Consider the following 15,048-nt stretch of genomic DNA (forward strand, 5'->3'; position numbering starts at 1 on the left):
ATTCCTGCTCTTTTACCACCTACCTGAGAGTCTGGGGACATTTAAAAGTGCTTTTGCTTGAGGAATTCATGACCCACTCATTTTGAAACTTCAAACCTAAATACTCTTTTGTCCTACATATATCTTGGGACCATGGCCATATTGGCTATCCCCTCAGTATTTATATATCTGGTAGGTTAATTGGTAAACCTCTCCTCAATCCAGAAGAGATTAGGATATCTACATAAATACATGCAACATTATATGAAAAAATTTTAAATTAAGAGGATATGGGAAATGGGACAAAGGGAAAGTGAGAATATATGTTAATGTACAAAGTGCTTATTACTTACTCCGAGTTCTTGCACATTCCCTGCCTGTGTGCCTGAAGTCTGGCTCTGAGCTGTCTAGGAGCCAGAGTGATGAGAGACTCATGATCATTTTTATGAATCACATAAAAATTTACCCATTGGTCAGGAGAAGCAGACCTGGTCTCATGGTGGGAAGGAACTTTCTCCAGAGGCTACTTCTAGAGAAAATTCTGTGTAATTTGATTACATCATCCTTGTCATAAAACACAGCATCAAGTCTTATGGGACCATTTCTTATGTCCCCTGGTTTAGGGCAAAGGAGCAAAGTGCAGTTCTGCAAACATAATTCTTAAGGGAGGGGACTTGCTATGCTTTTCGTTCTCCTTTTTTCCCTCAGCCACTGTCTTTCCTAGTTCAGAAGCTACAACACTAAAAGGAAACCTTTCAGACCCAGGGCCTTCCCTATGGTTATTGGTGGTAGTTCTCCATCTTTGTGTCATTCATGAATTGAGATTTTTTTTTAGTAAATAAAGGACCTTGTAGCTAAGTGTGGGAGGTGCACTAGGTTGTAACATTTCCTCTGCCTTTTGTGCATTTAAGAAGATAGAAATGGTGTAGAAGAACTTTCAGTCGTGACGCACTGTGCCAGAAACAGAGGGCTCTGCACAGGTTAATATCATGGGCCTTGCCTTCAGGGAGACCCTTATCTAGGAAGAGGGAGATTATGTAAATAAATACATGACTAGGACCAACCGAATTTCTTTCAGAATCCAAGAGGGCCAGGTCATGTGAAAATTCACTTTTTATTATAGTGTTCTGGACTAGAATAGAATAGAATAGAATAGAAAGTCAGTTATCTTGCCCAGGGCTTCAGATAGTCATAATCTTCTTTGTTTTCTTTGTGAAATTTCTTTTTTTTAAAAATAGGTTTGAAGATCATTTAGCTCTCAGGGACCTGTAATTCATATCACAAACCACCACTTCATTGCTTTACTTGAGTAAGACTATTAGTCTTTCCTCTGAGGAGGCAGTAGATTGACCGAGTACAGAGTTTGAAATTCTGTGTCATTACACAGCAAACCAGTCCTTAATCAGTTAGGACTGAAGTGCCCTGGAGGAACAGTTTGTGAAAGCTGCCATTAAGAGAGCCTTTTTAAAGGTTTTTATTGACATGACTCAGCTCAGGATTGAAAGTGCCTTGCTGGATGCCAATGGAGAGACTAGTGTGCTGTCCACCTATGTGGTTCCTAGTTGGTAAAGGCGTCATCACTCCCTCTGTCCCGTCTACATCATTATTTAACAGAATAGGTCACAAAATATCAAAAAGTAGGAAAGAATTCATGTTGCTCCTATGTTGACAGTATAGTCCCTTTGAAGATTTCTGTCCACAGTGATTCTTTAATTCAAAGCTCTGACTCTGGGCCCATATGGATCTAAGGCTGTTTCTCTTCTTTATAAACATGGAGAACACTTTGAAATAACTTACATATGTACATTTTTTCTTTTTATTCAAATAACGTATTTTTTGGTGGAAAGTATAGATTTATATGGGAAAAGGAAAAAAAAAAAAAAAACTCAACCCTTACAGTCCAGAGATAAGCACTAATAACATTTTAGTGTTTATTCTTCCAGGAGAGGAAAAGGGGGGAGGGGCAATTTATGGGTAGGGGACTAAGAGGTACAAACTATTATGTATAAAATAAGCTACAAGGGTATATTGTACAACACAGGAAATATAGCCAATATTTTATAACTATAAATGGAGCATAACCTTTAAAAATTGTGAATCACTATATTGTACACCTATAACATATAATATTGTGCATCAACTATATTTCAATCAAAAAACCTATATATGTACATTGACTTGTTTATTAAATAGTGTATATGGAGTATAAATAAAATACCAACAAAAGAAGTATCTTTTCTGCCCATCGGTGCTTTACAAGCCCCTGAACATCAGTCTCTACTTGTGTTCCTTCCTTGGACTTTTATCATTGCTTTTATTTATAGTTTTGTCAGATATATATATATCCCTAAACAGCATATTGTTTAATTTTGCATGCTTTTGAACTTTATATAAATGATATCATTTTGCATATGTCCTTCTGCTACTTTTTGTGTTTGTCTGGTTCATCATGTTGAAGTATATTACTGTGGTATGTTTATTTTCACTGCTGTATAATATTTCATTCAATGTCTATACCAAAATTCATTTATCTAGTATCCATTTGGTGAATGTTTGAGTTTTTTCCAGTTTTTTTGCTATTCCAAGTCATGCTGTTATGAAAATTCTTATACATGTCTTCTGGTGCACATATCCAAGAGTTTCACTAAGATATATGCCAAAGGTAAAATTTTATCTTCAATTTCACTACATAATGCCAAATTATTTTTAAAGTAGATCTATAAGTTTATACTTATAAGTTTAACAGTGTATTTGTTTCCATTGTTCTGTATTCTCTCCCAACTTGATATAGCTATACTTTTAAATTTTTGCCAGTTGCCTCTTTGGTGAGTATAAAAAGGTAGCTATGGTTTTACTTTCCTTTTCCTTGGTTACTAATGCAGATGGTAATTGGCCTTTCACATGCTTCCTCTTCAGTGAAATCCTTGTTGACGTGTTTTGTATGTGGCTTTTAAAAAACAAAAATGAACTCATTTAAAAAATATATCATGAATGTCTTTCCATTCAGTAAATATGCCTCTACACTGTAATTTTGATGGCAGAATATTTCTTGTACACAGCATACTTTACTTACTGATCCTTCAGTATTAGACCATCTAGATTATTTCACTGTTTTCAGCAATGTTGCACAGAGCACCCTTGCAATTAAATCTCTATATGTTCATGATTTATTCTTTTAGAAGAATAAATACATTCCTAAAAGTGGAATTATTGACTCAAAGGGTATGAATAGTTTTAAGATTTTAGATTCATGTTGCCAAGTTGCCCTCTAAAAAGGTCTTACCAATTTATACTCCAACCAGCAATGAATGTGGGTGCTTATATGCCTGAATAAGGAATCTTTTCGTCACTATTTTTCATCCGTATTCCTGATGATCTGTGTGGCGTATTGTCCATTTTCTTTTCCTTGTCTTCTCAAGTGTCCATGCTAGCAGTAGAAGAGTATGAGGAAATGCAAGTGAACTTGGAACTGGAGAAGGACCTTCGAAAGAAAGCAGAGTCGTTTGCACAAGAGGTAAATATCTTGCAGAGACTTCGTATTTTATTTTTATATTTTAAAGAACTTTGCAGATGACATATAAAAATATTTTTTGAGGTTGAATAAGCAGCTGTCACTTTGAATTACGGATCACCTGATCTAGGGAGCTATGGAATAGTATCAGATTCATTGAACTTGGTGTCGGAAGATCCGGGTTTAAATTTTGGCCATGTCATTCAGTTAGTAGCTGTATGTTACTAGCAGTTATTAGCAGTCCCTTAGCCTCTTTGGGCTTCACTTTCACCATCTGTAAAATGGGTGGTGTTACTAACGTAACCAAGTGGATTTTAAAATCAAATGGCACAATTTTTCAAAAGAATTTTGTAAACTATAAAATGCTATGTCGGGAAAAGAAATTATATTTAGGGATACCAATCCCATAACTTGTGAGGGAAAGTCCAGCTTGAGTACAGGATTTTTGCATGTTTCCAGTAGCCTCAAGACCTCAAGAATCTAGGTTACATCTCAGTATACCATCTGAAATAACAATGTCATGGTATTAGTATTTCTCTTCAGCTGCTATTCAGTGCTCTCATTATGTGAGTTGATTCTTCCGCTTGCTGTGGAACATTGTCATGTTACACATCCATTATCTGAGCCTTTCACCAGAGTAATGACTTTTCTCTCATGTTAGAGATAAGCTTTGAGCTTCTCATGTTCTGGCCTTAACTTTGTTGCCATGTGGTTATTGGGTATTCCATGGCTCTGGGACTGGTTTCCAGGGAAATGATGAGGCACCAGTTGGCTGAACTGTAACAGCTCATGATATGGAGCTGATCTGCATGAAATTTCCATCATGTGTAAATATTTTGAGTCTGTGTGCATACTGTAGGTTCAAGGAAAGTAGCTAAGGAAATATAAAACACTCTTAGGTGGACGTATCCAAGGTGTAGAAGGAAGACAAAGCATGGGGTTATGGGAATGACATTTGAGGATCAGATTATGGTTTTGTGCAGGAGTTTTTCTGTGCTTGAATGTAGCTGTGCTAGCAATGAACTCTACAAAAGATTTAGCCTGAGAAGATCTGATTTGAAATATTATGATTCATTTTACTCAGAGAGTTTAATGAAAGGTGAGTAAGTATTGTTCTCTTATTTCCTGGAAGGAAGAAAAAAAAAATTGAAGTGTGTTAGAGCCCTTTGGAAAAAGCTGCAGCATACATAAATAATGGAACTTGGGCTTCCCTGGTGTCGCAGTGGTTGAGAGTCCGCCTGCCGATGCAGGGGACACGGGTTCGTGCCCCGGTCTGGGAAGATCCTACGTGCTGCGGAGCGGCTGGGCCCGTGAGCCATGGCCGCTGAGCCTGCGCGTCCAGAGCCTGTGCTCCGCAACGGGAGAGGCCACAATAGTGAGAGGCCCGCGTACCGCAAAAAAAAAAAAAAAAAAGGAAATAAATAAATGGTTGAGGGGAGGGAGAGTAGAGATAATGTGAAGATGCCTCCATTGCAGAACTGAAAATGTTGGCTGATTTTGACCTGAATGCTAGGGTCTTATTTTGAGAGACATTTTCAGTTTTCCATTTCTTGTTTGTAGAATGATGTTAGAGCACAAAGCAGCTCAAAGAAAAACTTGAAGGCCATGCAGTAGCAGAGAGGATAGATGGAAGAAGTAAGATTCCTTTAAGAATGAATGCTTCAGGGCTGACCTGGTGGTACAGTGGTTGAGAGTCCGCCTACTGATGCAGGGGGCACGGGTTCGTGCCGCAGTACGGGAAGATCCCACATGCCGGGGAGTGGCCGGGCCCATGAGCCACAGCCGCCGAGCCTGCGCTCCGCAACGGGAGAGGCCGCAACAAGTGAGAGGCCCGCGTATGACAGAAAAAAAAAAAAAAATGAATGAATGATTCAGTCTGCCATCCACTTGGTAGTGATTGGTGGAAACAGTAATGCTGACATGTTAACCCAGAATGAGGAGAGAGAAGTTTGAGGAGGGAAAGCAAGAGCGGTGACACTTACATTACTGGTAGCATAAGTATTTGCAGCAGTGCTCAATGATTGTACAATATCTAGGTTTGATCTACACAGTAGTGAGAAGAAAAGATAAAGCTAGATTAGAACTAGTATATCTTCCCTTTTCACGGTTTACAAATTCTCAGGTTTTCAACAGATAACTACACGACTTAGCTTAACCAGAGAAGTACCACTTTTGCATTTTGTTCTTTAGTGCATTCAGCAAACACCTGGTAAGCCAGACAGTGTGTAGATAGTGGGAATATAATGGTGAAGAAAGCAAATATGATCCTTGCCCTGTTGGAGTGTACAGTGTAGAGCTGTAGAAGTCAATTTTTTTTTCCTATTTTCATTTTGCCAAACTTTGAGTATTTGACAGTGCTTTTCTTTTTTTTTAATTTTTGAAATTTAGTTTTTTATACAGCAGGTTCTTATTAGTCATCAGTTTTATACACATAAGTGTGTACATGTCAATCCCAATCTCCCAGTTCATCCCACCACCACCCCCTCCCCCCCACCGCTTTCTCCGCTTAGTGTCCATACGTTTGTTCTGTACATCTGTGTCTCAGATTCTGCCCTGCACACCAGTTCATCTGTACCATTTTTCTAGGTTCCACATACATGTGTTAATATACGATATTTGTTTTTCTCTTTCTGACTTACTTCATTCTGTATGACAGTCTCTACCTACATCCATCTCAACAAATGACCCAATTTTGTTCCTTTTTATGGCTGAGTAATATTCCATTGTATATATGTGCCACATCTTCTTTATCCACTCCTCTGTTGATGGGCATTTAGGTTGCTTACATGACCTGGCTATTGTAAATAGTGCTGCAATGAACATTGGGGTGCATGTGTCTTTTTGAATTATGGTTTTCTCTGGGTATATGCCCAGTAGTGGGATTGCTGGATCATATGGTAATTCTATTTTTAGTTTTTTAAGGAACCTACATACTGTTCTCCATAGTGGCTGTATCCATTTACATTCCCACCAACAGTGCAGGAGGGTTCCCTTTTCTCCACACCCTCTCCAGCATTTGTTGTTTGTAGATTTTCTGATGATGCCCATTCTAACTGGTGTGAGGTGATACCTCATTGTAGTTTTGATTTGCATTTCTCTAATAATTAGTGATGTTGAGCAGCTTTTCATGTGCTTCTTGGCCATCTGTATATCTTCTTTGGAGAAATGTCTATTTAGGTCTTCTGCCCATTCTTGGATTGGGTTGTTTTTTTTAATATTGAGCTGCATGAGTTGTTTATATATTTTGGAGATTAATCCTTTGTCCATTGATTCGTTTGCAAATATTTTCTCCCATTCTGAGGGTTGTCTTTTCGTAGTGTTTGTAGTTTCCTTTGCTGTGCAAAAGCTTTTAAGTTTCATTAGGTCCCATTGTTTATTTTTGTTTTTATTTCCATTACTCTAAGAGGTGGGTCAGAAAAGATCTTGCTGTGATCTATGTCAAAGAGTGTTCTTCCTATGTTTTCCTCTAAGAGTTTTATAGTGTCTGGTCTTACATTTAGGTCTTTAATCCATTTTGAGTTTATTTTTGTGTATAGTGTTAGGGAGTGTCCTAATTTCATTCTTTTACATGTAGCTGTCCAGTTTTCCCAGCACCACTTATTGAAGAGACTGTCTTTCTCCATTGTCTATCCTTGCCTCCTTTGTCATAGATTAGTTGACCATAGGTGCATGGGTTTATCTCTGGGCTTTCTATCCTGTTCCGTTGATCTATATTTCTGTTTTCGTGCCAGTACCATATTGTCTTGATTACTGTAGCTTTGTATTATAGTCTGAAGTCAGGGAGTCTGATTCCTCCAGCTCCATTTTTTTCCCTCAAGACTGCTTTTGCTATTTGGGGTCTTTTGTGTCTCCATACAAATTTTAAGATTTTTTGTTCTAGTTCCGTAAAAAATGTCACTGGTAATTTGATAGGGATTGCATTGAATCTGTAGATTGCTTTGGGTAGTAGAGTCATTTTCACAGTATTGATGCTTCCAATCCAAGAACATGTAGATCTCTCCGTCTGTTTGTATCATCTTTAATTTCTTCCATCATTGTCTTACAGTTTTCTGCATACAGGTCTTTTGTCTCCCTAGGAAGGTTTATTCCTAGGTATTTTATTCTTTCTGTTGCAGTGGTAAATGGGAGTGTTTCCTTAATTTCTCTTTCAGATTTTTCATCATCAGTGTATAGGAATGCAAGAGATTTCTGTGCATTAATTTTGTATCCTGCAACTTTACCAAATTCACTGATTAGCTCTTGTAGTTTTCTGGTGGCCTCTTTACGATTCTCTATGTATAGTATCATGTCATCTGCAAACAGTGACAGTTTTACTTCTTCTTTTCCAATTTGTATTCCTTTTATTTCTTTTTCTTCTCTGATTGCCATGGCTAGGACTTCCAAAGCTACATTGAATAATAGTGGTGAGAGTGGACATCCTTGTCTCGTTCATGATCTTAGAGGAAATGCTTTCAGTTTTTCACCATTGAGAATGATGTTTGCTGTGGGTTTGTCGTATATGGCCTTGATTATGTTGAGGTATGTTCCCTCTATGCCCACTTTCTGGAGAGTTTTTATCATAAATGGATGTTGAATTTTGTCGAAAGCTTTTTCTGCATCTATTGAGATGATCATATGGTTTTTATTCTTCAGTTTGTTAATGTGGTGTATCACATTGATTGATTTGCATATATTGAAGAATCCTTGCATCCCTGGGATAAATCCAGCTTGCTCATGGTGCATGATCCTTTTAATGTGTTGTTGGATTCTGTTTGCTAGTATTTTGTTGAGGATTTTTGCATCTATATTCATGAGTGTTATTGGTCTGTAATTTTCTTTTTTTGTAGTATCTCTGTCTAGTTTTGGTATCAGGATGATGGTGGCCTCATAGAATGTGTTTGGGAGTGTTCCTTCTTCTGCAATTTTTTTTTTTTTTTTTGTGGGCCTCTCACTGTCGTGGCCTCTCCCATTGCGGAGCACAGGCTCCGGACGCGCAGGCTCAGCGGCCATGGATCACGGGCCCAGCCGCTCCATGGCATGTGGGATATTCCCGGACCTGGGCACAAACCCATATCCCCTGCATCGGCAGGCGGACTCTCACCCACTGCGCCAGCAGGGAAGCCCTCTCTGCAATTTTTTGTAGGAGTCTGAGAAGGATGGGTGTTAGCTCTTCTCTAAATGTTTGATAGAATTCACCTGTGAAGCCATCTGGTCCTGGACTTTTGTTTGTTGGAAGATTTTTAATCACACTTTCAATTTCATTACTTGTGATTGGTCTGTTCATATTTTCTGTTTCTTCCTGGTTCAGTCTTGGAAGGTTATACCTTTCTAAGAATTTATCCATTTCTTTCAGGTTGTCCATTTTATTGGCATAGAGTTGCTTGTAGTAGTCTCTTAGGATGCTTTGTATTTCTGCGATGTCTGTTGTAACTTCTCCTTTTTCATTTCTAATTTTATTGATTTGAGTCCTCTCCCTCTTTTTCTTGATGAGTCTAGCTAATGGTTTATCAATTTTGTTTATCTTCTCAAAGAACCAGCTTTTAGTTTTATTGATCTTTGCTATTGTTTTCTTTGTTTCTATTTCATTTATTTCTGCTCTGATCTTTATGATTTCTTTCCTTCTGCTAACTTTGGGTTTTGTTTGTTCTTCTTTCTCTAGTTCCTTTAGGTGTAAGGTTAGATTGTTTATTTGAGATTTTTCTTGTTTCTTGAGGTAGGCTTGTATAGCTATGAACTTCCCTCTTAGAACTGCTTTTGCTGCATCCCATAGGTTTTGGATCGTCGTGCTTTCATTGTCATTTGTGTCTAGGTACTTTTTGATTTCCTCTTTGATTTCTTCAGTGACCTGTTGGTTATTTAGTAACGTATTATTTAGCCTCCATGTGTTTGTGTTTTTTACGTTTTTTTCCCTGTAATTCATTTCTAATCTCATAGCGTTGTGGTCAAAAAAGATGCTTGATATGATTTCAGTTTTCTTAAATTTACTGAGGCTTGATTTGTGACCCAAGACGTGATCTATCCTGGAGAATGTTCTGTGTGCACTTGAGAAGAAAGTGTTGGATGGAATGTCCTATAAATATCAGTGAAATCTATCTGGTCTGTTGTGTCATTTAAAGCTTCTGTTTCCTTATTTATTTTCATTTTGGATGATCTGTCCATTGGTGTAAGTGAGGTGTTAAAGTCCCCCACTATTATTGTGTTAACTGTCGATTTCCTCTTTTATAGCTATTAGCAGTTGCCTTATGTATTGAGGTGCTCCTATGTTGGGTGCATATATATTTATAATTGTTATATCTTCTTCTTGGATTGATCCCTTGATCATTATGTAGTGTCCTTCCTTGTCTCTTGTAACATTCTTTATTTTAAAGTCTATTTTATCTGATATGAGTATTGCTACTCCAGCTTTCTTTTGATTTCCATTTGCATGGAATATCTTTTTCCATCCCCTCACTTTCGGTCTGTATGTGTCCCTAGGTCTGAAGTGGGTCTCTTGTAGACAGCATATATATGGGTCTTGTTTTTGTATACATTCAGCAAGCCTGTGTCTTTTGGTTGGCAAATTTAATCCATTCACGTTTAAGGTAATTATCGATATGTATGTTCCTATGACCATTTTCTTAATTGTTTTGGGTTTGTTTTTGTAGGTCCTTTTTTTCTCTTGTGTTTCCCACTTAGAGAAGTTCCTTTAGCATTTGTTGTAGAGCTGGTTTAGCGGTGCTGAATTCTCTTAGCTTCTGCTTGTCTGTAAAGCTTTTGATTGCTCCATCGAATCTGAATGAGATGCTTGCCAGGTAGAGTAATCTTGGTTGTAGTTTCTTCCCTTTCATCACTTTAAGTATATCATGTCAGTCTCTTCTGGCTTGTAGAGTTTCTGCTGAGAAATCAGCTGTTAACCTTATGGGAGTTCCCTTGTATGTTATTTGTCGTTTTTCCCTTGCTGCTTTCAATAATTTTTCTTTGTCTTTAATTTTTGCTAATTTGATTACTATGTGTCTTGGCATGTGTCTCCTTGGGTTTATCCTGTATGGGACTCGCTGAGCTTCCTGGACTTGAGTGGCTATTTCCTTTCCCATGTTAGGGAAGTTTTCAACTGTAATCTCTTCAAATATTTTCTCTGGTCCTTTCTCTCTCTCTCTTCTCCTTCTGGGACCCCTATAATGCGAATGGCATTTAATGTTGTGCCAGCGGTCTCTTAGGCTGTCTTCATTTCTTCATTCTTTTTTCTTTATTCTGTTTTGCAGCAGTGAATTCCACCATTCTGTCTTCCAGGTCACTTATCCGTTCTTCTGCCTCAGTTTTTCTGCTGTTGATTCCTTCAAGTGTAGTTTTCATTTTATTTATTGTATTGCTCATCTCTCTTTGTTTGTTCTTTAATTCTAGGTCTTTGTTAAACATTTCTGGCATCTTCTTGATCTTTGTCTCCATTGTTTTTCCGAGGTCCTGGATCATCTTCGCTATCATTATTCTGAATTCTTTTTCTGGAAGGTTGCCTATCTCTACTTCATTTAGTTGTTGTTCTGGGGTTTTATCTTGTTCCTTCATCTGATACATAGCCCTCTGCCTTTTCATCTTGTCTCTCTTTCTGTGAATGTGGTTTTTGTTTCACAGGTTGCAGGATTGCAGTTCTTCTTGCTTCTGCTCAGAAATCAATTTTTGAAGTTAATTTAGTTTACCTTTTTTAGTTACTAAAGGAAGGTATATGCCTTGTAAACATACAAACAATTCTCAAATGTGTGAATTAAAAATTGAATGTTTCTTTCTTACTTCTGTTCACACTTGTCCAATTAAAAACCAAAACCAGTACTTCCCTGGTGGTGCAGTGGTTAAGAATCTGCCTGCCAATGCAGGGGACACAGGTTTGAGCCCTGGTCTGGGAAGATCCCACGTGCCGCGGAGCAGCTAAGCCCATGTGCCACAACTACTGAGCCCACGTGCCACAACTACTGAGCCCACGTGCCACAACTAATGAAGCCTCCGCACCTAGAGCCCATGCTCTGCAATGAGAATCCTCTGCAATGAGAAGCCTGCCCCCACTTGCCACAGCTAGAGAAAGCCCGCGGGCAGCAACCAAGACCCAATGCAGCCAAAAATAAATGGAAAAAAACCCCCAAAAACCCTGAAATCAAAAACATGATCCCCCACAAGGAAGAAACAACAAGTTGTCTTCCTAGCTATGTTCAGATTTTGTATTTCCTCAGCATAATTTCAATTTTTGATGACTTTCCTGTACTTTTTGAATATATAATTTTTGCTATTTAGTGTAGTTTTTCTTTTCTCTGTTTAATGGTGTGGATACCTTTTTCAACATGTAGTCCCAATATACTGTGAAACTGTTATGTAATTCGTGTTGTTTTCAGACAACTCAGATGATGATATTTTAATGTCATTTTGGAAAAAATGAATTATATATTAATAACATTTTCTTCTCATTCTTTGAAAAGATTTAGGAAAATTTCTCTGAAATTCTGATACCAATGATGATATTATTTGTCTGGTAAGGGACCAACTTAATAACTCTAACCAACAAGTTCTTACCATAGCTAAAAACCAAATTCATTAGTGTTTGGTAACTGAATTTTCTTTAAATACGTCTTAGAAAAAGCATTATTTAGTGTTTTATTTTAGTATCTTAAAGTCTAGAAAAGGTAGTGTAATGACTAATATTTTTCAAGTTACCATTATTATTGAAAGGAATTTCTTTTCTGTATGTTCTTTTCATCTTATATTGTAATTTAGGGATTGTTACAGGGTTTTGCAAAAGAAATTCATGTTGTTAGCATCCCTAAGACATATCTTTATTCTTTTCTCTCCAGAATAACAGAGTTGAGATAATTTATAATCATGTAAAGTTAAGCAAGTTTTCCTGAGTGCTATACAGAAAAGGAGATCTATTCCTTTTCCCAAGAGAGAACCAGAGTACAGAGAAGCAGTGCAGGGAGAGTAATAAAGCACCCTTGGCATTGATGGTCACCTGTGCCCTGCACTGTCTTAGTGCTGAGCTCCCACCTCTGTCCTGGTCAACCTTGCTGACTGCTTCCTCTCTGTTTGCTCCTGGCCTCTGAGCTTTCTTGGCAAAAGGCCTCACTTGTTGGGAAGCCAGAGAATCTCACTTACGTCAGCTGCTTTTTGCTGGCCTTTCATGTTGACTCTGAGATATTTTCTAAGATACCAGCAAGGGACCCCAACCAGTTAAGTTTTAAGAGGGAAAAATGTATTAAAAAATAATTTTTTAAAATAATAGTAACCTGAAATAAGTCATTTCAATTAAACCATTGATCTCAAGTTTAAGATACTATGATGGAATACTGATTACTCTTCCCTAATGTGTGGACACCTCCCGTCTCACTTTTCTCCAGCCTGGCATTTGTGCACGTGCACACATTCATTCACACTCTATCTATACCTATTCTTACAGAGAAATGAGGTGTTAGATGGAGGAAGAATGTAAATTTCACTTGAAAATGTTGTTGCTCTACTGTAAGATAGGCCTGATATCAGAATTTGAAAAACATTTCATGCCTGGAATCACCCATTGGCTGACTTGTGTAGGGTATTAAGGAAAAGAAATAATGGGTGAATAGAAAATAATGTTGCCTTCAATCATGTAAAGTTGTCAAGATTAAGTTAATAATATATGTAAATTGTTTTATAAAATGCTCAGTAAATAATAATATACCTTTTTCCTTCTCTTCTTTACCCTCTTACTGTTAACTACTTTCGTCCCTGGGGAAAAACTAATTTAAGACAGAATCTTAGGTCTAGTAGATAGCAGAGGGCGGAGATTAGCCAGATGGTTAAGAGCGTGGGCTTGTAAATCAGACAGATCTGGGTTTAAATCCTGATTTTGCTACTCACTTGTGTCTTTGAGAAAGCTGCTTAACCACTCGGAGCCTCAGTTACCTTATTAGTAAAAGTGGGGTAATAATAGTGTCTACTTGACAGTGGTGTTCTAAGGATTAGATGATAAAATGTATGTAAAATGATTGCCACTGTATCTATCCCATAGTGTTTAGTACATTTTAGCTTTTCATAGCAGATACATTCGACTCATAGGATTGAGGTAAGGATTAAAATAATGTGTATAAAATATTTAGTAGAGTACCTGGCATAAGTTCTTGATAAATATTAGCTGCTACTGTTAGTATTAATGTACTTTAAAGCAATAATAAATTATTAAAAACTGCAGTATAGGGCTAAACTATTGTATATATACTGTGCTGAGGCAAGGGTAAAGGTTCTAAAGATTATATAAAAGTTATGAATGAAATCATAGCGATCATTACTTCTAAAATCATTATACTATAATTCAGAAATTGCCTTTAACTTTTTAATAAAAACTCCACATACTTTTCCTTTTGTTCCAGTTTCAGTTGAGGAGATGTGTGAGAATGATTGGTATATACATTTTTATAATTAACTTTTGCAGATGTTTATTGAACAAAACAAGCTAAAGAGACAAAGCCACCTTCTGCTACAGAACTCTGCTCCTGACCAGCAGCTTTTGAAAGCTTTAGATGAAAATGCAAAACTCATACAGCTCCTTGAAGAAGAGAGAATTGAGCATCAACAAAAGGTACCAGATTTTCTCCTGGAGTTTTCATACACACACATACTTAGATTGAGAAGAGTCAGTCCAGTAGCTCATAGTTCCATGTTTTGCCTAAGTGACGAAGTCTTTCCAGTCTTTTCACCTTTTAGAAAAAATAACTACCAAATGAATTTAATTTATAGTATCCAACTAAAATTTATGCATTGCTGTAGACTTTACAATGATCTTTAAACTGTCCAAAGGGTCAGAAGAAGCGAGGGAAAAAGATACAACTCAGAAAGAGCTTGGATAATGCAGTTTGGAAATCCGCATTTCCAAGTTGAGTTGATTGTGTTTTGGGAGACTGCACACACTAGGAGAGTGTATTGTGTAGTGGTCTCAAAGAGCTTGTTGGAGGGCATAGGTTTTATTCAGAGAGGGAGGAAAAGTCCATGTTAGTAGTAATTATTTGCTTAGGGAAAATTTGTGATTTTATAAACTTGCACAGATCTATATGTTTAAAGACTTAAGTGGTTATTTCAATTTGTATGAGTAGAGCTATTCCAGCTGGCACAGCCTACCTGTGTGTGCTTGGCAGAAAGGATAGTCACCGTGGTGGGTGAGAAAGAGAGGCAGAGAGGAGGAGAGGCGAAGAGGTGGAACAAAGCCTTTCAAATTAAAGAAACCACTTGAGAAAAATTACATCAGTGTTTATACTACTTACAGTGTACCTAGTTTGTGAAGGAAAGGCTGTTAGCTGCCATTTGTTACCACCTGTCGAAGTCTCTTTCAGCAACAATATTGACATTTAATCCTTGGAAGTTCCTGGAGTTTTTACCAAGATGGTTGTGAGGTAGAGTTAATTTTTTTTTCTTCCATAAGAAATGTTGGCGTATATGTAGAGAACCTCTAGATGAATACGTAGTAACTATGCTTGCCCCGGGGAAAGAGGCCTGGGGAGTAGGATGGAAGGGAAATAATTTTTTTTGTCTCCATATGCAGGAATTACCTTTTCTTTCTTTCTTTCTTTTTTTTTTTTTTTTTTTTTTTG

General features: G+C 37.5%; 1 protein-coding gene across 6 annotated transcripts in view; it reads left to right on the forward strand.

Moving 5' to 3' along the window:
• Positions 1 to 15,048, forward strand: part of SHTN1 (shootin 1) — a 116,924-nt gene that overhangs the window by 56,224 nt on the left and 45,652 nt on the right. For all 6 annotated transcript variants that reach the window (XM_007469595.1, XM_007469596.1, XM_007469591.1 and 3 more), the window contains 2 exons: positions 3,399 to 3,493; positions 13,896 to 14,042. In XM_007469595.1, the coding sequence (XP_007469657.1) occupies positions 3,399 to 3,493; positions 13,896 to 14,042 (242 nt within the window). The remainder of the gene's footprint in view (positions 1 to 3,398; positions 3,494 to 13,895; positions 14,043 to 15,048) is intronic.

Source organism: Lipotes vexillifer, unplaced genomic scaffold (genome assembly GCF_000442215.2).
Source record: "Lipotes vexillifer unplaced genomic scaffold, Lipotes_vexillifer_v1.1 scaffold240, whole genome shotgun sequence".
Lineage (NCBI taxonomy): Eukaryota > Metazoa > Chordata > Mammalia > Artiodactyla > Lipotidae > Lipotes > Lipotes vexillifer.